Source organism: Sarcophilus harrisii, chromosome 2 (genome assembly GCF_902635505.1).
Source record: "Sarcophilus harrisii chromosome 2, mSarHar1.11, whole genome shotgun sequence".
NCBI classification, from domain to species: Eukaryota; Metazoa; Chordata; class Mammalia; order Dasyuromorphia; family Dasyuridae; genus Sarcophilus; species Sarcophilus harrisii.
This window is the reverse complement of record NC_045427.1, coordinates 229777596-229803934: the sequence shown is the minus strand read 5'-3', so window position 1 is coordinate 229803934 and position 26339 is coordinate 229777596. Positions and strand designations below refer to the sequence as shown.

The 26339-nt window shown below is 36.1% G+C and overlaps 1 protein-coding gene across 2 annotated transcripts; it reads left to right on the top strand.

Annotated features, from left to right (window-relative positions):
• The first annotated feature begins 1941 nt into the window (after window positions 1-1941).
• LOC100916072 (1,25-dihydroxyvitamin D(3) 24-hydroxylase, mitochondrial) lies at window positions 1942-25617 on the top strand. Of its 2 annotated transcripts, none has more exons than XM_031951656.1 (12): window positions 1942-2702; window positions 3205-3395; window positions 4618-4711; window positions 6739-6835; window positions 9515-9606; window positions 10613-10724; window positions 13852-13997; window positions 18643-18809; window positions 20246-20324; window positions 21174-21371; window positions 21495-21615; window positions 23395-25617. In XM_031951656.1, the coding sequence occupies exons 1-11, from the start codon at window positions 2445-2447 to the stop codon at window positions 21603-21605; spliced, it is 1545 nt and encodes a 514-aa protein (XP_031807516.1). In that variant the 5' UTR covers window positions 1942-2444; the 3' UTR covers window positions 21606-21615; window positions 23395-25617. The 2 variants fall into 2 exon arrangements, with proteins under 2 accessions (XP_031807516.1, XP_012395157.1); XM_012539703.2 differs by having other exon boundaries at window positions 1944-2702; window positions 23379-25616.
• Window positions 25618-26339: the final 722 nt, after the last annotated feature.

The window sequence follows — 26339 nt, the reverse complement described above, 5'->3', positions numbered from 1 at the left end:
TAGCTATGTGGTCACAGACAACTCTCTGAGTGCTCTTTCCTCATTTATAAAATGGTAATAATAGCTAGGGTTGCTTGTTTGCATTGGCTTTGTGACATTTAAATAAAATAATGCATATAAAGTGATTTGCCAACTTTAAAGTATCATATAAATTTTTTTTTAATTATCTACAATACAAGACCTACAACATCATTCTCTGATAAGCTGGGCTCAGTCTTAGGACAGTCACCAGAGCCTATAGGTAAAGCCTGCATTATTGAATTTATAAGACTAATAGTCCTTCCTCATCCAAAGAAGCATGTACATTGGACCACAGGTGTGGTTTTTGTTTTATCTTTCTATTTATAAGATTTCTTTAATGGCACAACCCTACTTGAGGTAAGGAAAAATGATAAAAAACTGTAAGCAGAGGTCATCTACTGGATTCCAAATTTCTTAATGGAAGGGGTTAGCACCAGACTGTATCTTTATTGTATTTGCATTGCCCTCAGAACCTAGCACAGACAGAGCTTTATAGAAGTAGTACTTGGTATGTTTTTAAAATTAAATTTAAGTGGATGGGCAAGTTGGAGTTGGAGATGAAACAAAGGTTTTTAATTAAAGTTGTTTTAACAGCAACAACAACAACAAAAAAACCTGAAAGTGAAATTTAAAAAGATTTTGATTAAAAATAATTCAGAATTTTGCTCTAATTGCCTTGTAGGGGAGATAGTACCTTCCTCAGATATCCTGTAGAGACAACTGGTATGGAAGAAAGAGTGCTACCACTGGAGTTAGAAAATTGGTCATAGGATTTAGAGCTGGGGAGAATTTTGGCATATATTCCTCATCTTTCGTGAGTCTTACAAATAACAAATGCTTTAGCCACGGTAACACAACTATAAGAATGGAGACAGGTTTTGAATCCTGTTCTCATGACTCTAAGCCCAAGATTCTCTCCATTACAACAGGTTGCCGGTAAATGGCCTAAGACAAATCACTTCCCCCTTCTGGACTGAGTGAATTCATCTATGAAATGAAGAAGTAGAACATCTTAATTTGGGGTTTTTTTGTGACTATTTTAATTTTTATTCTGGTTCAAATTGAAAGAATGGCAAACCTAGAAAACAAACAAAAAAATCTACTTCCTGCCCAGGCAGGCAAGAAAGTATTTCCCATACCAGTTTCCTAACTTCGACTTTCCATTATCATCCGTAAAGATACAAGTGGCTTGGCTCCTTGGGAAATCTGGAAAAAAAAAAAATGACTCTTCTGACCGGACCTTCCTCAGCATGTTAAGACAGAATTCTCAACAACAAAAACAAAAAGTCTTAAATAAAAGTAAAGCCTCACATATCTTCTAGGTGTGGAGTAGGGAAAGGGATGCTTCAAATACTAAATTCTTTAAAAATTGTCTACTATGGAGGAAAAGTACACTTTCCTTCACTAGTGGCACAGTGAGTCACTGGCCGCTTTGCAAGGTTTGATGTTCCAGTTTCTGCAATCGTCCCCTTGATTTACAGACCTTCAAGGATTCAAGGATAGCAAGTGGATTGTGCAACATCCTCGAGTGCCCTGCCGCTACTGCTGATTCTTGCATGTTGGAAGGGGAGGGAGGAGGAGGAGAGCACAGGGCATACACTCGTTGAACTCCACTTCGGGTTTCAACTTCTCTTCCCTTCCCCTCCTGCTCTCCCTGGTGGAGCTTCGGGGTCATCTGCCAGGGGGAGGGAAGGAGGAAGGAAATGGAAACTGGGTCTCAGCAAAATGCACACCTGAGCCGGCTGTTCTAGACCTGAATGACCTCCCTCACCTCGCGGGTTGCCTATCCCACCCCTCGGTACTCCTCCCACCTGCCGCTCCAGCTGGCCAAACCACGCCAACTCGGGCCCACCCCACCGCACCCCGCCCTCTCATTGGCCATCTCAGGGAGTCCGGCCGGCTTGCCCCAGCTTCATAAATACCAGTGCATCCTTTACTAGTCATAGGAGTCGTCCCGGTAGGGAAGAAAACGATAGCGCCAGCGGCAGCATCCTTCACCACAACACTGGAGGCATATCCTGATTCCAGCCCCAAAGGCAGACATCTGAAGGTAGACGGAGCAGACAGACCACAAAGAAGTCCCACGCCTGCAGAGCGCGCTCTGACTAGAGCTGTCCGCCGGCACTGCAGCCCTGCCGCCTCTTCTCTCTGAACTTTGGAGCAGCTGCAATTTGGTCGCTGCACCAATTCTGAGCATCTTTCTCTAAATACCTTTAACTTCTTTGGCTCTTCCTCTTCTTCTCTTGTTCCTTCTCTGTTTAACCCCAATTTCATGCTTTTCTCCTCAATTCCCCAAATCTCTCTGGATCCGCATCTCCAGCTCCTGTGACACTTTTAACTTCTCTCCGACACACATCCGCACACATATATACCCACACTACTTTCCGTCTCATCTATTCACACTACTTCTGTCCCTGGAAGCCATGAGTTCGCCCATCAAGAAAGTCCCCTATGTTGCTGCTTTCATGAAGCAAATCAGTGAGCTCAGACAGCCTCTTCGAGCTGTCACATCCTCCACGTGCGGCCCCCAGCCTCCCGAGGTGCCACCGATCTGCCCTGTGATGGTATCCAGTGAGGTGCAGACCGCATCTGCCCTGCCAGGTCCAACCAACTGGCCCCTCCTGGGCAGTCTGCTGGAAATCCTCTGGAAGGGGGGTCTGAAGAAGCAGCATGATACTCTGGTAAGTGCTCCTCTCCCCATATTCCTTGCCCTCCTTCCTCCCTGCCAGCTCAGAGCTATGCTCCCAAGGGTTTTAGCACTTTCCAGCTTCCAGGGTGGCTGTGCTCTCTCGTCCTCGAGGAGAGAGAGAGAGAGAGAGAGAGAGAGAGAGAGAGAGAGAGACAGAAAGAGACAGAGAGACAGAGACAGAGAGACAGAGACAGAGAGACAAGAGAGAAAGAGAGACACAGAGAGAGACAAACAGAGAGACAGAGACAGAGAGAGAGAGAGAAAGTGAGAACACAGAGAGAGAACACACAGAGAGACAGAGAAATAGAGAAATAGAGTCAGAGTCGGAGAAAGGGGAGGCAAAGATTCAGATTCAAGATTCAGAGACAAGAGAACCGATATTCTTTTGGAGAATATTTGGGTAACAGCACAGGAAGAGTGCTCCTGATCTTGTCTCCCCCTCCCCTATCATCTCCTTCCCCTCTCCTTCTCACACCCTTCAAATCTTTTTCCAGGCAGAGTACCATAAGAAGTTTGGCAAGATTTTCCGCATGAAGTTGGGCTCCTTCGACTCTGTCCACCTGGGCTCTCCGTGCTTGCTGGAGGCACTCTACCGCAAGGAGAGCAGATACCCCCAGCGACTGGAAATCAAACCCTGGAAAGCCTATCGCGATTATCGCAACGAGGGCTATGGGCTGCTGATTCTGTAAGTGGGAGACTCCAATAAGAGTCGGTTATCCCTTGCATCAAGGACAAAACTAGTTCTATTTCTTGAAGCTAGGGTTTTATTGAAGATTCTCAAGGGACGGTCAGGCAGGCATAAGGAAGTCCATAGTAAAACAAAACAAGCAAACAAACAATAAAAAAAAAACCCTACATATGAAGTAAAATCACTCTTAGACTTCTTTCTTTTTCTATAAAACAAAAGAGTGAGAAGTTGTTTTAAACTCTAAAACCCTGAATTCCAAAGTCATAAGAATTTCCAGACATGGAAAGGAACATTCTGAAAGAAACTATCCAAGTAGGGTTCCTGATTCCTTTTTAATTAGAAGTAGGGGGAAAAATAGGAAATTCATATTATCTGCAGAATCTTGCAGAAAATTGACCTAAGGACAGATTGTTAATTCCAGATCTTAAGGGGAAAAAATAGAAGAGAAAACTGCAGAGGCACATTTGGAAACACCTGCAAACTCATGACAATGTTATGGGTAAGAGAAAAAAAGATCAGGAGGGAGGAAGCACCTATTTGGAGTAGATATGGCCAAGGTTACATCATCACAGAGGGCTATAAGAAAGACTTACTGGAATTATTTGAGTTTGCAAAGAATAGGCTCTTTTAGGAGAACCCAAGACATTTTGCCTCCCAATTCTGTCTAATGTACCTTTCCTGCTTTGGCTTAAAAAGTGAGAGGAAAACATCATCTCTGAATCAGACTTTCTTGACTTCTCACCCAAGTACATTTTTAGACCATGAATGTATGTTCTTCCATCCTCCTAAGCAAAGTGGGTCCCAAAGGGAAATAACAAATACAATAAAACAACATCTTTTATATTTCTACTTAAAATTTATAAAGTTTATAAAAGCACTTTACCTACTTTATCTCATTTGAGCCAACAACAACAAAAACCCTGTAAGTTGGGTACTCAATTTTACAAAAAGGGAAAGTGAGGCTGAGAGTTTAGTGATTTGCTTATGATCACTTTACTGGTAAGAATCTGGTCAGGATTTGTATTTGGGTCTTCCTGACTCTGTAGAACTTTATTCATTAAATCATGCTTTCTAAATTCGCTGCCTAATTTAAGCTTTTGTCTAAATAATATAGATAATTTGCTTTAAATCTGTTTGATTTGATCTGTATAAGTGGTGACTTATTAGACTTAGAAGTGTCCCTGCCTTTGTTTTAAATAATATTCTTTTTTATTCCCAGGGAAGGAAAAGACTGGCAGAGAGTAAGGAGTGTCTTTCAAAAAAAGCTCATGAAGCCCACAGAAATTATGAAGCTGGATGAGAAAATCAATGAGGTATTTTTTACTGAGGCTGCTCCTTTACCTGTGCTCTTGGAAATAATGAGAAATTTATGAAAACAAAACTGTGATCTGTAAGGCATGCTTTGGAAATGAGACCAATTTTTTAGAGAAAGAGAAAGCCTTCTTTTCTTTTCCTTCAAACACCTTTGAAAAATATTCAAGTAATTTATGCAGAAGTTATTTTCTTATCTCACATTCTCCAAGAAATTCTATCAATTTCCCTCTTTGTGTAGAATAGATTTAGACAACATATAAAGGACTCAGGATGAACAACCTGGAATACATCATCTTTCCAGAGAGATAATGCTAAAAGTTGTTGGATTTATAGCAGGTTTCATTTAAATCCTATGCATTTTAAGAAATGCTCAGGAAAATAAATAATTAGGCCTAACTGAAATAAATGTGTCTTTAATTTAAGAAGACACCTTTATTTTAAGGTATTTTATGTCAGTCCTTGGATGAAATGGGGAGGGGGGGTAGAATAAATAGACACAAATGGACAGACATTGAGCTAAGCATTTTTTACAAATATAATTTCCTTACAACAACTCTGGTGAGTAAGTGCTTTTCTCAAATACCATTTTACAGTTGGGGAAACTAAACCAAATAGAAATTAAATGATTTGCCCAAGGTCACACAGCTAGTAAGTATTTGAAGCTCCTGACTCTAGGCCCAGCATTCTAGATACTTCACTACCAGTTACCTATACCCAGCATAGAAAGTCAGGAAGCAATGAGTTGTCTTGCCTTTGATACATACTGATCGTATGAATCTGGGTAAAGCATTTAAACTTCTAGTGACAAATGCAATCTTTTTATATTTTAAGTTGCAGAAAAAGTACTACTGATACTCTCTTTACTCAGAGTTTCCTATACCAATAAAGTCAAAGAAAAATGTTAGCCCTTAAATAATAAAACTTTGAGAACTGACACCAAGGTACTCTTCCTTACAATTTACTCTAGAGAAAACTTTAGTTTTCAGATTTAAGTGCTGAAGTGATTTCTCCAGGCTTTTCTGGCTGAGATATCAGTGTATGAAGAAATGCCAGCTACATGAAAGCTCGCTTCATGTTTCCAAGAAAAAGTACTTGAATGTTGTTAAATACAATGTAAGCAAGTAACTAAGGGACTCTTTTGCCACCCACCAAATATGTGGTTGTAGCACTGTGGTGTGGACATTTTGTTTGATTTGTTCATGCACTTTCAGAATCTTGGCAACTTATCTCTTTTGGGAAGCTAGGTAACACAGTGGATAGAGCACTGAGCTTCGAAATCAGGAAGACTCACCTTCCTGAATCTAAATCCAGTCTCAAACACTTAGTATCTGTGTGACTACAGGCAAGTCATTTAAACCCTGTTTGTCTCGGGATTATCTCACCTGTAAAATGAACTGCAGAAGGAAATGACAAACCATTCCCAATGTCTTTGCCAAGAAAATCCTGAATGAAGTCACAAGGAGTCAGACATGACTGAGCAACAATAATAAACCCCTCACTTTACTGAGGAAGAAATTAAATCTTAGATTAGAAAGATGGCTCACAGTTCTACAGCAAGTAAGCCACATTACTAAAACTAGTTGAACTAAAACTCAGATCCTCTGACTGACTCTCAGCTCAGGGTTTCTTCTACTAGATCAGATCTACAGGAAGTTCTTTTCTAAATAAAGAAGTGGCAGACCTCAGAATAGTTAAAATTATCACAACACTAGGAATATTTAGCCAACTACCCCGTTTGGATGATTATCCCTTAACAATCTAATTCCCATTGAGATTAGAGTCAATGTTTTCCCTTTCTTAAATTGCAAGCATCATTTTTAGATCAAAAGCTGAAACATTTGCAGGAAATCTTTAGAAGTCCCAGATGACAAGATTTGTTTAGGCAACAAGGTGGGCTCTTATGGAAATACATAATTAGTTTACTTTGGGGGAAAAAGGAAAATCTCATGAGTATCAAATGACATAACTGAAGTAAGCTTATGGTGTCATAAATAGTTTATTCTTTCCATGTGTATTTTTTTCTTAGGTCTTAGTGGACTTTATGAAAAGAATAGATGATCTCTGTAATGAAAATGGCCAAATTGAAAACTTGTACAGTGAACTGAACAAATGGTCATTTGAAAGTAAGTTTTTAAAGAATTTTTTTTCATACGAGTTTCAAGAGCTAAAGATCTGGTAATATTATTGCTAATTACACTACCTAATTTTAGGATTTACAAAATATTTTATGTACATTTTTGCATTTTACCCTTTTACTGATCAAACACAGGTGCTACTATTATCTCCATTTAGTAGATAGGAAACTGAACTTCAGAGCTGTTAAGTGATTTGCTCAAAGTCCCCTAACTAGCAAATGTCAGAAGTAGGATTCTATCTCAGATCCTCTTGCATTCAAGTTCAGCACCATCCCTTTAAGCCATGTATTCTGCCACAGAACTTTTTTTGGTTGGAAGACAACCAACAAATGTTATCTTACTAGACATAAGGCAAATAGAAAAAAGTATTTTTCCTAATTTGGAGAGGAGAAAAATGAGATTCTGTTAAAATACTTAATCCAATATCAAGGAATTAATGTTAGAATTAGCTGAGTCCCAAACCTAAGACTGCCTATCATCTAATCTATTCTCTTAGCCTGTTGCTCTTCCATTAAAAAAGTTGACGTCTTAGCTCTTGATACTATAATATTCTCTAAGAAAATTGGAGAAATTGGAAAGCTTAAGGAATTAAATTTTGTTATTTTATTGGAAATGCCCATTTATACTGGATATAATATCAAATCTAAAATGATAATACAAAAAAAGGGAAGGTACACATTCCTACATGAAAAGCCTATGTGCATGTTCCAATCCAAATTCTATGTAAGTCTGTTTTGCATGACATGTAATGGATAATATATAAAGGAAGAGAGAAATCACTGTCTTCTGCCTCTCACAGAGACATGTTGATTTTCAGTATTGAGATAGAACTATCAACAAGATAATTCTTTGATAGTGGAAAGAAAGACAGTCTTCAAGTCAGAAGACCTGGATTTAAGTCTTGCCTTCAACACTTGTCATCTATTTAACTCTGGGATAATCATTTAATTTTCCTTTCTCTCAGTTTCTTCATTTGCAGAATGGACCCACTTGGCTAATCTCCTTCACAGAGTTATTATGAAAAACAAATTCTTCTTAAGCCTTAGAGTGACTATAAATACAATTATTATTTTATGTTTTAATCAGGTTATTGTTGTTATGGGTAAATCAGAGCACCATAAAAAAAATTATTTCCTATTACTACATTTTCAAGAATGTCCTTTTTCTGGTTATCTCATGGGACACTGACATTGAAGAGAAATATTTAATAGTACTCTATTTTGGTTAAAGTGATAGGACAAAGACCTTTTGAGACCATAGAGGTCAGATTATCCTGCTCCTTCCATTATATAAATATCCCAGCCAATGAGTATGCTCATGATCACTAACATTTAGAAAAACTAATTATCTGTCATTATGTATTATGTTCATACATAGATATATGCTTAGTTCTTAGTTCTTTTATGTGTTGTGTACCCTTTGGCAATCTGATAAAACAGATGGACTCTTCAGAATAATGTTTTAAAATAGATAAAATAAAGACAAGATTACAAAGGAAATCAACTATATTAAAATAAAGTTATCAAAAGATTAAGGTAAAAAGTTATAAAAGCTAAGAACTCCAATTTTAAATAACATAGAATTAAGGTGATGATAAAGTATATGGACCTCTGAACCTGGAGTCAAGAAGATTTGACTAATTCAGCTTATGACATATACTAGCTCTGTGAGCCTGGGCAAGACACTTAACCCTGAGCAAATCTGCCTCAATTTCCTTATCTGTAAAATAAACACAATAATATCACCTATTTCCCAAAGTTGTAGGTATCAAATGAATTAATATTCGTAAAGCCCTTTGCAAACCTTAAAGTGTTATACAAATGGTAGAATTATTAATTTCAATTCAGCAAATATTTATTAAGCTTCTATTCTATAAATGTTTCTGTAATAAACACTTTAGAAAGCTGAATAAGATTTAGCCCTTCTCCCTCAAGAATGTCCTAACAGAAGAACTAAAACAAAAACACAAATAGTTAAAACTCCAATTCAGTTTTGAGCATGGTTAAGTGCCCAACAGAGTTACCAAGTGTTCTGCAAGGTCCAAGGAGGGAGTTATTCCTTCTGGCTAGCAGGGAATGAGTGAAGGGGTAGAAACTGATGGAATGAGAACTTTGAATTACTACAAAAAAGAATAAAAATGTTTTCTCCTTAACTTCTCAACTCAATTCCTCTGGAGAACCATTTCAGTGTCTCCTAAGTCATAGGAAAGATGTGACTTCTGCTTTCCTTTGAGTAGAATTCCTTTTGGCTGTGTTGAAAGAAGGATCGAAAAGTGACTATATCATGAAAGATGAGTTATTGACATCAGAGTGAGCCAGCTTTTCATTGTTTTTGACTACCATCTTAAGTGTCACCCGGAATAAATGATGGGAGTCCTAAATGCAATCTTATTCCAGCCAGGAGTTTCTAGGCAAGTAAGGATGTTAGAAGAGAGGGTGGTTTCTTGCCATAGAGATGAGATGAGCCCTTTAATTGTACAGATTCTACCACTCCCTTCACCTTGTTTTCCTTAATATGCACTAGGCCATGACAGGTCATCGACTTTTTGGATTCTTTGTTCTCAGAAAAACCAATGATTCTACAAGAATTGTACCTTTAATGACCAGATAATAACAGACTTCAGAGTTGTTGCTATTGTGTGACAGCCATGCTCATTTTAAATAACAGGTATTTGCCTAGTATTGTATGAAAAGAGATTTGGACTGCTGCAGGACAATGCCAGTGAGGATGCTTTGAACTTCATTACATCCATCAAAACAGTAAGAATATGTTTGATGTGTGGTTTTCCTGGGTAGAGTTAAATTGCCAAATCACATTAGGAAATTATATATCTCTTAATTGTTTTGAATGTGAAGTATTGAAATAAATCTATTGAATCTATTGTATCTACCAAATCAAAAGCTTTTGCAGAAAATAAATCCTATTCCATATTATTTGGGGCCCCTAGTCACTGTAGGACGTATGATATGGTACTTAGAATTCTGAATTTGGAACCAGAGGATCTGAGTTCAAATCTTATCTCTGCCACTTTCTACCAGGACAATCTTGGCAAGGTCACAATCTCTGTGGGTTCAGAAATAAGAGAATTGGACTAGATGGCCTTGAAGTTCCCTTTCATATCTAGATCTATTCTCAAAATAGGACAGAGGAAAGTTTGGGAATGAAGACATAAAACCAACATCACCAACTTCAGAATTTTAAAGGATTGATTGTTTTTAATTATAACTGATCTAAAGTAAGGATTCTTTGAGCTTTAATCTAGAAAGGATTCAATTTTAGCACACTTTTTTAAAAATTCTATTAAATTTTTGATTTCTGGAAGCAGAAAGGCACAAAAAGAGAGAAATTAAAGAAGTCAGGGAAGCCTGGATTCAAGTCTCCAGGCCGGTAGCAGATTAAAATTTAACTGGGAAATATTTAACAAAATAAATAAGAATACAATACAATATAGATGATGTTAATTTGACTTTTCTAAATCAATATGCAGCCAGTGGGGAACTACTTCTATTTGAACTGGACACCACTGTTCTAGGACTAGGTCATTTTCTGAGAAGGTGATGACCTGAATTGGTAGAGAGAATTTTCTCATATAAAAATTCCTTGTACTAAGGGAATTACAGATACTACCTCAACCACCCTCTCCTGTGATCATATGCCCACTGAAATCCATTCCATTTCTTGAAAGGGTAGGTTTTCACTAAGATGCATAATGCCCTAGTTTTCTTTGGAAGGACAAGGAACGGAAATGTGTTTGTTTTCTCCCAGATGATGAGCACTTTTGGAAGGATGATGGTGACCCCAGTAGAGCTTCACAAAACCCTGAACACCAAGGTCTGGCAGATGCACACTCAGGCTTGGGACAATATTTTTAAATCAGGTGAGAAGGTCCTTCCCTGTTATGGCCCTTGAGGAGCTTCAAGATCTATGAGTCTATATTGGTATTTGTCCTCTGCTCTTCAAGAAAGTCTTACTAGATCTTCTTCCTGACAGACTCGGCTTGGGTGACTCTGTTGAAGATGTTATTTCCCTTTTTTGCCCAGCCTTCCCCACAGGCCTGACCTAACTCAGGCAATTCTCTCTTATCTTCTGCCTTTCCTTGGAATTTTACACCATCATAGCGGCAGAACCTTCCATAGGAACGATGATATGTAGCTCAATGTAGAGTCCTTTAGGTCATAGAATAGATTTTACCTTCCCTTCTCCACCCCAGATAACCCTGTTCAAAAATGATAACTGTTTCTAGGTTTAGTGATACTGTGAATGTACGTTCAGATCATGTTACAAAAATTCTGTTACAAAATTCTTTAAATGGAGGAGACAGCATTTCACAGGAGAAAATAATAGGATTTGGAGGTAAGGCAACCTGGCATAGTAGAAAGCATGCTATGATTGGAGACAGGGGGCATTCAAACTTTGTCTCTCATACTCAGTGGCCTCAGTTTCCTAGCCTGTTAAAAAAGGATATCAGACCAAGTAACTTCTAAAGTCCTTTTCTGCCCTAAATTTGTGGTCCTGTAAGTTGGAGGAACTGAGTTTGAAGTCCAACTCTACAATTAAGAACCAAGCAAATCTAGGCCTTGGGTGTCTTATTTATAAAACAAGTGGTCTCAAAGATTCTTCTAATCTCATTTAATCTTTATAGAAAATTTGTGAGATAGGATATCCAAATATTTGGATATTTGAAAGACTTTATATGGCTTCAACATGGACATTCCCACCACTGGGGGAAAAAACAACCATAAACTCACCACTCTCAATAAATGTTCTTCATGAATTATTGTGCCTGAAGAATAGAAATATGTTGTTATAGGAGAGAATGTTGGATTTAAAGTCAGGGGACGTGGCCTCAAATCCTACTTCTGTTATTTATTATTTGTGTCCTTCAACAAATTATTTGATCTCTTTGGCTCTCATCATTAAAGTGGAGAAATTGAATTGAATGACTTCTAAGTTATCTTGACTCCAAATTCCATGACCTTCTGATGATGTGCTTTGTGTATTTTCTTAGGGGAACCCTCAAATGATAGACAAGCCCAAGCATAGTCTAGTCTAGGTCTGTAATTAAGATCTTCTAGCTTGGAAAGTCCTAAGAGCACTCATACTTTATTGGCATAGCCTTCAAGAGCCCACTGTTTCTGTATCCTATAAGGAAGAATCAGTGTAGGACCTTAATGAACAAATACATGGATTATTATAACCATATTAGGGATAGGGACTAGATTTGCAATTTCACTGGTATAGGAAACTCCCAGGTCAGGAAATTCCCTTTACCAGTTCAGGTAAAGCTCTCCACAACTGGCAATCTTCAAGAATTTCTGAAAACTTTGAAAGCTTAAGTGACTTGCCCACTCACACAGCCAGTATGTGTCAAAAGTAAAACTTGAACCCAAATCTTTTTGACCATAAGATCAGCTCTCTATCCACCTTATTAGGGGTGTAGTAGATTTGGAGTTAAGAAGAGCTGAGTTTGAATCCTACCTCAGACATACATATTAGACTAGGAAATTCTCAACTTGTGTCAGCCTATTTCCTTCTTTGTAAGTAGGGATAGTAATAGCACCTAAAATTGAAGATTTCCTTCTGCAGCTGAATTATTCTTTATTCCTATTATGTTAACTATTTTGCTGAATAGACAGGCCTAAGATTTGCTCCCTTTATGAAAAAGAGGAGTCTAGAACTTCTTGCATCTCCAACGTACACTAGAAACCTCTCTAAGGTCACACTATCTCTTTTAGTCTGGACTAGTATCTGGTAACTAGGTTATGCTTTTATTTCTTCCTTTTCTTTACAATTTTTTCCCACTTAATAATATTTTATGTTTCCAAATACATGCAAACATAGTTTTCAACATTCATTTTTGCAAAATCTTGTGTTCCAATTTTTTTTCCCTTTTTCCCTCCCTCTCCTCTCCACAAGATAGCAAGAACTCTAATTTAGGTTAAACATGTGCAATTCTTTTAAACATACTTCCATATTCATCATTATGCTTTCATTTCTAATGAATACAGTCAAATCTGTAATCAAATCTCCTGCAACATGTCAAGGTGGTAGCAATGACTGAGGAGGCAAAACCTGGGCTCCACCCCCACCTGGGCACTTTCTACATGTGGAATCTTGGGCAACCTATTTAAAGCTCCTGAGCCTCCTTCATCTTTATACTAAGTGTATTGAATTAGATGGCCTCTGAGGAGCTTCAAGATCTATGAGTTTATATTGTTGTTCATTCTTTGTTTTTCAAGAAAACCACATTAAGCAAGTAAGTTGGATTTAAATGAGGGAGGACTGTGCAAAGTCACTTGCCTCACTTTCCCCTCCAGAGCCTTCTGGGTCCAGTAGCCACAGATCAGAATGACTAGAGTTGGCCCTGGAAGCAATGGCAGATCTTGGCCGTTTTAAATTAAGGGCTTCAACAAGTCTCACTTTGACTGGGTCTAGTCCCATTCAGTGATTAAGGTTGGGTAGCAACTGAGACAAATAATCTCCTCTTTCATCTAGTCTAAAAAAAAACTAAACAAATAAATAAATAAATCTTAGAGGGGAAGACTCAGGGTTTCTGATAAAGCAGAAAAGGTTGCTATTTACATTCAATCTGAGTGAATTAGGACCCAAATAATGACCAAGGCAAAAGAATCAGTCCCAGTCACATACATAATATTTGTCAGCTTTGCCTTCCCTAACATCTACCCTGAAACTGGGGGAGTAAAAGGGAGGCAGGAAGCAGGAGAATGAAGTTCAGATTCATTCTCAGGTGTGCACAGTCCCCAGAGTATAGTAAGCATCCTAAATGTTTTGATTTATTGATAATACTGTAGACACCTTAAAATGTTTGTTGAATTGAGTTGAAAGATCTTCTCATTCTCCATTGCCTTACTTGTTATTCTCTATTTGATTTAAATTCTGCTGCAATGAATATCTTGAGTTGAGATTTTAATTTGATGGCTCTTCTCCTACCCTAATTATAATTGTATAACCTCATTTCTCTCATTTCTTTCCTCTTCCAACAGTCAAATTATGCATCAATAATCGATTGGAAAAACACTTAGAAAATCCCAGTGAGGATTTTCTTTGTGATATTTATCACCAGAATCAGCTTTCCAAAAAGGAACTGATTGCGGCTGTTACAGAGCTCCAGCTAGGTGGAGTAGAAACGGTAAGGCCCCGTTTGTCTCTTCTATATATGGACTGGACAGTCACATGGATGCTCTAGCCCTACCAGATTGTTTTGTTGTGCTTTGTTCTATTACCATGAATTCAGTGGCTCAGGAGCTCTTAACGGTTTTTGTATGTCTTGGACCAATTTAGCAGTCTGAACAAGTCTGTAGACCCTTAGAATAGTAATATTAAATGCATAAAATCAAATATCTGACTTTACAAAAGAAACCATCTAGATAATAATAATAACTAGCATTTATATAGTGATTACTGCATACCAAACACTTAACAAATATTTCATTTAGCTTCACAACAATGCTAGGAGATAGGTGCTATTATTATCTCCATTTTATATTTGGAGAAATTGAGGGAAACAGTAGTTTGTGACTGCCACAAGGTCACATAGCTAGAAAGTGTCTGAGGCTATATTTAAACTCAATTTTTTCCTTCAGGCCAGGCCCAGCACTCTACTACGCCACCTAGCTACCTATATTGAAATACAGCTAAAAATATCAAAAAAAAACAAAACAAAACCTCAAAGACCCTCTGTTAAGAACCACTGCAGAAGATGAAGATTGACTCCTGTGTCGAATAAAAATTTCACCTTTTAGTGAAAGTAAATAATATTTTAAATACTGAACTTTTGTCCTATTTAATATGTATTTTATAAAGCTACCAATATAGCCTTCTAACTGGTCTCCTTGCCTCGATACCCTCCCAAATTCAGTCCATTCTCCATTTAGTTGCCAAAGTTAATCTTTGCCAAAATTATGTAAATAATACACACAATAAACCGAGGTGGTTTCTTATTATAGCCAGGATAAGATAGAAAATATTATAGATATGACAAAATATATTCATATGTTTGTTTATAAATATAACATACAAAAATATGAAATCCTCTGGCATTTATAACCTAGTCTTTTCCTAACTTCTTGGGCTTATTATTCTTTATTCTCTTCCATTCATTATTCTGTGATTCAACAATGCTGAGCTTCTTATAGACTCCATGCCTTTACGTGAAAGTCTACCGTCCCTAAAATGCTCTCCCTCCTCACAAAGGTCTTTTACTTTCCCAGGCTTCTTTTAGGATTCACCTAAAATCCCAATTACCTTCAGGAGGCCTTTCTGGGTCCTCCCAATTATTAGTGCTCTCTCCTCACTCTCAAATTGCCTTCCATCTACTTTGTAGACATTCTGTATGTACCTAATTGTTTAAATGTTATATCCTTTACCATAAGATGAATTTCATGAGGGCAAAAATCATAGTTTTGCTTTTCTTTGGATGTCTATTTCTAAGCACAATGCCTGGGATTGAAAATTTTTGGGCAAAAACAAATTTCATTAATTTCTACAGTGATAAAGGCATTATAATCTGAATTAGTAGAATAGTGCTTAATAGGAACTATATAAATATTAGTTCTTAATATTATTATTTTTAATATTCAAGTGAGCACCCCACTGATAAAACCACAAATTCTTGAAATATTGAAGCTGCATTTAAAGTGCTACATAGATATGAAAAATTATTGTCATTGTTATTACTGGAGAACCAGTGCTTGTATTGTGACTAAAAAACCATTCTAGGACTCAGAAAGCCTTTGGCTTTACTCATGTTTTTCACACATACTATTTGTTTGTCATTGAGCAACTTGATTTCTGAGTGTGCTAGATAACTCTCTAAGGTGTTAAATGTGGAAGGGATATTGACCTACCTGAGAGGTCATTTCCTCATGCAAGAATTCTCTATACTAATGAAATAACAAGTTTAGACTTTATCCCTTAATGTTAATATTATCATAATAGCATCCCTCTCCAATTCAACATTGCTTCTTCTTTCTCAGTTCTGGGCAAAACACATGGAGATTTTTTTGTTCATTCTTCTGCTTCGTTTTGTGTTCCTTTGCAAAAATAATATTTCTCCTATAGAAAAGGTAGGGTGCGTGGTAGAATTGTATCTCTTGGTGGAGCTTAAGATATTATTCTAGTTTCTTATGCTTCAGATTAACTGAAATGAGATTTCACACTAATTCATTTTTATAGTTGAGCACTTATCCTTAGACAGTATTTATGCCCTTCCCACTGTGTCGATTCTGAAAATTGTTACCAGGTTAAGGTAAATTCAACTCAATTGCCAGTTTTGGACTCCAGAATGCTGGGTGCCTGGATTAAGAAAATCATAAGTCCTCCTGTGATCCATTCTTTTTTCACTAGAGCTAATACTCAGTGTCCAGGCCAGTTGGTCTGAGGAGGTTTCCTAGGACAGGTCCCAGTGGAAAAGTGCAGCCTTTCTTGGATGCTTTTGGTGAAGGCTACAGTTATCTGTCCTTTGGAAACCTTGGAGAGTACTTGTGGCGAAGGACTTATTGATATGGTTAGATCTGTTTCTTTTTTCGGCCTTGCTATTCTGAAAGTCACATTTGGTAAATTTGAGAAATTTGAAAGCATATCTAATGTGGTGGCTATGCCTTCTTCCTGTTTTGCAAATTGGGCTATTACAATAATGCCTTCCACCAAAGTTTATTTGAAGCTGTAACCACCAGAATCTTGTGACTTAAAACAACCTGCCATCAAAGCCTCCTATTCCAAAAATAATAAATCTGGCTTCCTTTGAGCTCTCTCCCAATGTGCTGTTTGGTCTGGGGATCACAGATGTATTTTCAGAGAACTGTATATGGCACTTGGCGAGAGTATATTCATTCTTCTAGAGAGATCACTCTGACCATTTCCAGGGGAATATATTGTCCAATTTAGCTACTGCAGCCTTACACCACACACCATTCACAGAAACTGGTCATCAAAACCTGGCATGTGTTTTTGCAAAGGGCTGGACAGGCTGTTTGGGCCATTTTCTCCCTGCTTGTCCAGTTAACTTTAGACAAAAAATAAATGATGCCATTTTAAAAAATGAAACAAGTTTTTATTAAGAATAAATAGAAGTCAGAATTTCATATTTTGGTAGGCACTGTGGTTAAAGACAACATTTTTGTTTATATAGGAATGAACTTCCTAAGGGATGAGAAAAAGCTGGATTTTTTTTTTTGTCAGCTCACATATAAGTAGCACAGAGATTTCCTCAAGACTACTATGTGAGGAAGGCAATAATAATACTATATAATAATGTTATTATTAATAAATACTATAATAAAAGTATATAATAATATAATTAAACTATACTCATTTTATAGGTGAGGAAATTAAGGAAAAGAAGAAATAATGTACCTAAAGTGAACTTTTACAGCCAAAAGAGAAAACTTTAATGAATTTATTAGATCACAAACTCCTTAATTATATAGATTGTTTTTTATATGTAGTCCTTTGTTCACAGTTAGGTGTTTAATAAATTTGTTGCATGGACTTTCATTGAATTTTAAGTATAAGGTAATCCCTTTTTCTAATTATATTGCCCAGACCTATGATTTCAATGATGTTAGGGACTCCCAGTGAGAAAATACCCCCTATCAGTCTGGTTCAGCAGTTATTCTATAATTTATAGTGCTAGAGAAATGTCACTCTCAGAAATAAAATGGCTTTCCAATGTATGTCAAAAATGAACCTTAAGCCTAGCTTTAGGCCAGGGCTTTTTGACTTCAGTGTTAGCTTGTTTGTCTACCATACCATTTCATATGTTGTCGTTTCAGTCATGTCTAATTCTTTGTGACCCCATTTGGGGTTTTCTGAACAAAAATGCTGCAGTAGTTTGCCATTTCCTTCTGCAACTCATATTACAGATGAGGAAACTGAGGCAAATAAGATTAAGTGACTCCCCCAGGGAGCTATCGGGTATCTGAGGTTAGATTTGAATTCAATTGTTCCTGGCTTCCAAGCAGACACTCCATCCATTGTGCCACCTGACTGTCATTCTACTCCATACGCAAACCTTTATTTTAAAGCTCAATAAAGTTTTATTATAAAGTTTTATTATTTTTCATTTTTATTATAATATAATATAAAATTGTTTTATTTATCTGTTGCCAATAAGCAATCAGTCTTTGTCATATCTTTCCACCATCCCCACCTCCTACTGCACAGCCCTTCCTAATTTTATAAGACCTCTATCAGTTGTAAATAGGAAGAATGTGGGGGGAGGGAATTACAACTTAAGGTCTGAGTATATCTTGATTTATACAACAGATGCTTTTCCTCAAAGATATATGAATTGAACCACATTTTAAATGCATGAAAAAGGTGAGAAATCATCCTATTTTTGCTTAAAACTGGACATTTCTATAATGCAATTTGCAGCAAAAAGAACTAAACTTTCTATCACATCTAGTAGGTTCTGACAGCAGAAGGCTTCAAGGCAAGCTCTTTAAATGCAGCTACTCATGGCTCTACAATGTAGTATAAAAGGTGGAAGAGTAAAAGTTTGTGGATGTAGCCTCAGATCTCAGCCCTACCACTTAATTATCTGTGTGACTCTAGGCAAATCTTTTCCCTCTCCCAGCCTCAGTTTCCCCATATGTACAATGAGGAAGTTGGACTCTCAGATTCCTACTAGTTCTAAACCCGTGATGCTAAGATAATAAGCACATTAGAGTTTGCAAAGCTCTTTATAAAATAAGTGTTGGAGGCAGAATTAGAACTCAGGTTTTTTTCTATGGAATGTCCTGCCTCCATGACAGTGTTTATTTGCATTTCAGACAGCTAACAGTTTATTGTGGGTTCTGTATAACTTATCTCGAAATCCCCGGGTGCAAAAGAAGCTTCTTGAAGAAATAGAGAGAGTTTTGCCCAATCAACGGACACCCAATGCAGAGGACTTGAAAAATCTGCCTTATTTAAAAGCCTGCCTGAAAGAATCAATGAGGTAAAATATGTACATCCACTGCCAGAAACATAATCTTAATTGTCTAGGTTGTGGAAGAAATTCCTTTCTGTTTATTGCCTCATGATTTAATAGCTTCTCCTTTGCCTTTTTCATCCATCTTCTATCTCTCCCATATCCAGAGCACTCCAGATGGATTAGAAAATGAAAGTTAATTTATGAAAACAGAATTTAAGGTAACCTTGAGGCATTGTGAAAAGTGGACTGGATTTGGAATCAGAAGCTTTGGATTGGGGCAGCTAGATGGCACAGTGGATAGAGCAGTGATCCTGAAGTCAGGAAGAACTGACTGACTTCAAATCCAGTCTCAGCCACTTAATATTTACTAGCTGTGTGACCCTGGGCAAGTCACTTAGCACCCAAAAAATTAATTAAAAAAAAAAAGAAGAAAAGCCTGGGTTCAGCTCCTTCCTCACTGTATGGATCTGGCAGTCACAATCTCTCTGGGCCTCAGTTTACTCACATAATATCAAGCAAGACAGTGAGATCCCTAAGATTTGTCCTAGCTCTAAATCCTACAAACCATTGATCATATTCTTGGGCTCCATTGCTCATGAAAGGCTGAGCAAGTCACAGGTGTTCTATCCTCAATTTCTAAATTCAAATTAAGAATAATAATGCTCTCAGGAATGCTGGGAGCATTGAAGAATAAAGCTGGGATCATGTTTTAGGCCCAGGGAGATGAAACAATGGCCCTAAAGTCAGTAACACAGCAAGTTAATGACAAATACTAGTTTAGAAACCAAGTCCCTTAACTCTCAAGTCAATTATCTTTTCACTATACTACACTGTCTGATTTATTTGATCAGAATCTAATTCCTATTAATAACTGATGTAGAATTTAATCACTTATACTTCAAATTAGGTTCATGGTAAAGTGATGTAATTTGATATTCAGAAATCTGTGAAAGGTAATGTGAACTTTCACTACTTTTTTATGTTCCAAGTTTTGGTTACATAAATCCAAATCAACTGACAGCTACATAAGCTTTTGAACACTTAAACTATAAAAATAATGACTTTCTATCACTCTCTAACTATCTCCATCCTTCTTTAAGTTCATATAAAATTCTATATAATTGAATTAAATAACAATATATTAAAAATCTTGTCATTTTTTTAAAAATGTGGACATGTCCCAAATGGACAACATTTTAGAATTATTTTTACCAGTATTAGAGAAATTTGCTGAACTGAAAAGATGTGTAATGTTATGTAATGTAATGTGTAATGTAATCTAATGAAAAGATGTGAATTTTGTTAAGTGCTAACTGTAGTAAACTGTGCTTTCCTATAAATATAAAAAGTAGAATTATCATTTATATCATGCTTTCAATATGTGCTGTAAATTCCATTAAATTAACTTATACAAAAGAATTATAACTATCCAACTTTGATAACCAAAATTTGTTTTTTAGGTTAACACCATCTATACCATTTACAACTAGGACTCTTGACCAAGATACAGTTCTTGGAGACTATGCACTACCCAAGGGGGTGAGTAGAATTTGAGTGCTGATGTGAAAGGGACTCTTAAAGCAAAACAGACAGAGCTTCTGACAGCTGCCTTCTAGGAAGACAGCAATTCAGATGAAAGGAGAAATTGTCATGTGGAAGGTTAAAATTATTATTTAGAGAGGCTACATATCAATTGTTAGATGTATAAATGTTGATAAGAGGAAATTTGGTTTAGCATCAGAGGGGCTCTGGTGGTGTTCTATGAAACTTACGAGCTATGTGAACCCTAGTTCAAATCATCTCACTTCTCTGAAGTCTGACTTCTACTTTTGTAAAAAGGATAATACTTTATACAACATATCTGAGAGGGTTGTTATGAAAAAACATTTTGAAAAAACTAAATTATGCATTATCAGTAGTAGTAATAGTAGTAGTAGTCCTCATTGTCATGGTGGTAATCGTCGTAAGTAGTAGTAGTAATAGTGATAGTAGTAGTGGTGGTGGTAGTGGTGGTGGTGGTGGTAGTAGTGGTAGTAATAATACTACTAGTAGTATAGTAGTAGTAGTAGTCATAGTAATAATAGTGATAGTAGTGGTAGTAATAGTATTACGAATAGTATAGTAGTAGTAGTAGTAATAGTAACAGTAGTAGTAGTGGTGATGGTGGTGGTGGTGATGATGGTAGTAGTGGTAGTAATAGTACTACTTGTAGTATAGTAGTAGTAGTAGTAGTAGCAGTATAGTAGTAATAGTAGTCATAGTAGTAACAATGATAGTAGTAGTAGTAGTGATGGTGGTGGTGGTGGTAATGGTGGTGATGGTAATAATATTTTTACTACTCCTCAACACCTTCCTTTCTGATTAACGTGAATGTTGTATATTTTTTAGACAGTTTTAATGTTAAACACTCAGTTCTTGGGATCCAATGAAGAAAATTTTGAAGACTGGAGTCAGTATAGACCAGAACGCTGGCTTCAGGAAAAGAAGAAAATCCATCCTTTTGCTCACCTTCCCTTTGGCATTGGGAAGAGGATGTGCATTGGGCGACGCTTAGCTGAACTCCAGTTACATTTGGCTCTTTGCTCGGTAAAATATTCTTCTTGACACATCTTTCTTGCTCAAGAATTTCTATCATAATGAACCTTAGATAATTCTTCAAGAAAAAAATAAAAGTGGATAATTCCGTTTCTCTGTCATTTTGTGTTTCAGATTGTACAAAAATATGACATTGTAGCCTTAGACAACAAGCCAGTGGAAGTGCTGCATCTGGGCATTCTGGTCCCCAACCGGGAACTTCCCATAGCTTTCTTGGCTCGATGAGGTGCTTCAGGTGAGTGACCATCATGTTCTCTTCCATGAAATGGGAGGAGCACTGAGCTTTGACATAATGGCAATAATTCCCATTTAAACATAAAATTTTCCTCATCACCACTCTATGAAGTAAAGAATGGATGAGGTAATTATCATCACTAACAGGAAGAGAAAAACTGAGGCTGAGGTTGGTGCTGGGGAGGATGATCTGTCCAGGATCACAAAACTAGCAAGTGTCAAAGTCAGGGCCAAAAAAAAAAAAAAAAACAGATATTCTAACTCAAAATTCAAAATTCTTTCCATTTTTATTAATCTGGGTTATATTAAATATGTCGCCTCCAAATATTATAGCTTTTAATTGGAAAAGTTTTTGGTTTCAAGAAGATCAGAGTTCAAGTCCTGCTTAAATACTTATGAACTAGATGACTCTGGACAAATCACTTTATGTTTCTGAGTCTCAGTTTCCTCATCTATAAAATTATGAGTTTGGATTTAATAGTTTTTGAGGTCCTTTACAGCTTTAAATTTGTGCTCTTATGTTAAATTACTTTAGTCTCTATTTCTTTGACTATAAAATTGAAATAATAATACTTATATGACCTCCCTCACAGAGTTGCTTCAAGAAAAAGAACTTTGTGAATTCACAGAAATATGAATTATTTCATGCCCATTACTCTACTCTCCCATTCCTTTAGTATCACTCCTCCTCCCCCCCCCCCAATCCTTTTGTATACTGATTATCACTGGCTTTTCAGATACCTGTTTTCCTCTCTATTTGTCCAGAATTACATGTTTTCTCCACTTCTGGGACACTTGTAGAAACTATTTCACAGTCCCAGGCATTAGAACATTTGGTTCAACTGACTCGGACAGATAAAGGAACTGAGGACAAAAAGAAAAAGTGATTTGAACAAGATGACACAGAAAGTCCCTTCCAGAGACAAGACAAAATCTTAGAGACCTGGTTCTCAGTCAAGCATTCTTTCCATTGTACCATATTATTTGTGTGTTTTTTGAGGTCCCTTTGCTAATTACCAATTATGAAGCAATAAGCTGATTAGCAAATTTTGGGAATTACACTGAACTTGAAATTAAGAAATTTAGATTCAAGCCCTAGTTCTTTCTTTTACCAGTTTTGTGACTATTGGAAATCACTGATCATCTCAACCTCAGTTTCTTCAAAGGTGATTGTAAGGAAAACACATGAGAAATTTAATATTCCATATAAATGAATTACTCAGTTCCCCTCATCTAAAAAGTGGTTATTTCTCACATACTACCTACCTTATAGAATTGTAAGGGAAATGATTCATAAATCTTTAAGCAGTATAAATTATGGTTTTTATATAAATAGAAATTACTGTTATTACTTATTAAGTAAACTTGGAGTTTTAGGAAAACTACTTCAGCTAAGACTAAATTCTTGCTTCATTCCTCTTCCCAATACCACCACAAAAACACACACTCAAAACACATACACATAAACACACATTATTTCTTATCTCTTCTGAACCCTGGTTAAATTTGTCACATTCTAAGAAGACTTTATTAATCAGTGAGAAAATAGAGTTAGATCAAAAGGATTACAACCATTTGTAACTTTTTATTGGAGGAAGGAAAGGGGGAAAGGAAAGTAAAATATACTGTCATTATAAGCTGCATCCTTGGGAAAAGTCAGTGGCAATTCTTGATGATCTATGAACAGTTGCATATAAAATCATAACTACTAGCTTATGCTACATTCCCCTCATTTAAATATTTTTCTTTGATCTGTAATTGCAGCCTAATTATTCTTCAGGTTCTCCACCAAGTGTCAAGAACAGCATTTTTTTTTGCTTATGCTCAAGATTGGTGTTCACACTACTAGATGAGCAATGGAAAGACTACTTTCAAGAGTGGCAGATGGAATCCAAGGGCATTTCATCCTCACATTGAATGGATATTCTTTTCTCTCATACGGTCTTTTTAATACCTCTAGTTTGTATATGAATGATAGTATTTATTTTTACTATAACCAACTCAGGAAACTGTATTGAATGCTGGAATACAGGGTATTTTATCTCTATATCAGGTCAGTAGTGATTAAAAGCAATTTTTATTGTCTAAAGGTGCTCTGACTTGAATTCGTTCTGGTCTTAACTTGGTGATTAGTGAGTCAACTTTTCTATCTAATACTAGGAATTCTCTTGTGACCTGGAAAAGGAGGATGAAAGGTCATGAGAATACCAGATAGAAGATGGCAACTATTTTTGCCTTACCTTGGGGGGATCTTGAACTTCAGATGGGTGAATCTGGGACATCTCCCTGCCCTGAAGACACTATATATAACTCACAATGGAAGATCAAGTCATATCTGGGACAGAAAAAACTATTATTAAATCCATGAACTAAAACTCAGTTTACCCCTTTATTGTAAATAGACTGCTTCAACATTTCAAGGACTCATAATTTCATTTGTGTGGGAAATACAACACTGATTACAACCTCTCTGTTCCTTAGAAGACAGTATGTGTGAATTTCTGGGCATGGGGTAGAAGTGAGGGTAGAATCTATCATCCAAAGTCCAACATTTTGAGAATGAGACTTTCTGAATTTAGCTAGATTTATCCTTCCATGATAGACACAATTTAGAAGATAATCATTGAATAACTTAATCAATACAAAAAGGTTCTGAATTAAAGGGTCAGCCCCCATGAGTGTGCTAAGTCTACCTCCCTCCTGATAAATTTAAGGATAGTTAGAAATGTTTTGAAAAATATTTTCATATATCTTTAACCAATTCAGAAATTATTACTTTAAACAGATAATTCACCTTAAAAGTCTAATTGGAAAAATCATGAATTTGCTAATTTCTTTTCTTTTTTGCTTTGTGGTTTGTAACCATAGGAAAAGATACAACTTTTTTGGGGGGAAAAGTGTATAAGTCAAGAAATTAAACTTATTTGTTTAAAATAAAAATCACTTTTTCCTTTGAGTTATTTTTATAATAATGATAATAGTTCATTTAGGGATCTGTCAGATTGAAGGGAGAGCTTAGATCTTGTCTCAGCCCAAAAAGGTTTAATTCATGACTGTAGGAAAATAATCTAATTTCCTTCAATTTCCCCTTTTATACAATGAGACTTTAGTAGGTCCTGTGTGCCTAAATAATAATTCTCAAACATTTTGTTCATTTATTATATTTTATTTTGAGAAATATCAATGCATTCATTATGAGAGTCAAAAGATTTATACATTCTCTCAAAAGTGCATGTGTATGCTCCTTATAATTCCCTACACTTTTTGAAGAAAGGTATGCCATCCCATAACACACTTTGAAAACTACTGTATTTAAGGATTATACTGAGATTTAATTATGCTACATTTCTTTGGAGCTTTTGAACTCTTCAAAAGAAATGAGATTATAAAGTACAAAATATCTATTGTACACATAGTACAAAGTAAGCCAACTTTACTTATTTATATTTATATGCTATTTATATAAGCTCCCATTATTAGTTTTTCCTTTAAACATATTGACATTCAATAAAATTTACACTTTTAGTAAATGACATACCCCGAACTATCAAAAATGCAAAGTTTTCACATCCATGAACTTGCACATACTATAAATGTAACTCTGTGTTTTCTCTGCAATGACAACATATTATTTTCATAATTACAATTATACTTGTACTATCCAAAAATGCTTTTGTTTATCATCTTTGGCCTCTTGGGAAAGACTGTAATAAAAATGAAGTTTTAAAATACTTGAGACATAGTTATTCTCTATTTGCATTGGGAACAGACAGAACTATATAAGAATAGAGCCTTTTTGTCTTATTAGTAAATAAGTTTTGTTAGTGATCATTTTACAAACTATACATGGTGTCTGAATGTACACTGAAGTAATTTTTTTACTTTATTTTTAATCTTGAGGGTTTTCTTTCAAAATGTAACATAGAAATGTTTTGTATAACTTCATAGGTGCCTTCTAAATAAGGGAGTAGGGGATAGGGAGAAGGGAAGGGAGAGAATCTGGAACTCAAAGTTTTGAAAATAAATGTAAAAAAAAAAATTATATTTAAGAAAGTCTGGCATATGAAAAGAGTGATGAGAATGTTAAATATACACCATTCTATGTAAAAAGAACCACTGCAGGACTTTTATGTAGAGTTCTCTTTGTAAACTTAAAATATCTTTCCACTTCAAAAAAAAAAATCTGTTTTTTATACTTTTCAGGAACATGTATCTTAGATAGTAAGGCACACTTCAATAGGAATAATAATAACTGACATTTATAGAACACTTTAAGATTTACACTTTATCAATTATCTCATTTGATCATTTCAAGCATTTCTCCAAGAGAGATGTAATTATTACCCTAAATTTAAGGATGAGAAAAAAACTTAGGTAAAATAATTTGCCTAAAGTCAGAAAATGACTGAGTGACTGAACTAGCATGCAAATCTAGGTCTTCCTGACTACAGTCCTATACTCCACCATTACTTCATGTTATCTCTCATGAATAATGGTTGAAAAACCTTATTATTACATCCCCCCAATAAAAAAAATTCTGCCCTTGCTCACCTTCTGAATCCCCCAACACCTTCTAGTAACTAAATTATCAACAGGAACAGAAGCAACATCAATAATGGCTTCTTTCTCATTTAATTCATCTGATTTAATGTAATAGATTATTATCATTTTTTTTTTGAGAGAAACAGTTTGTTATCGTAGAGGTGGAGTCAAGAAGACCTGAAT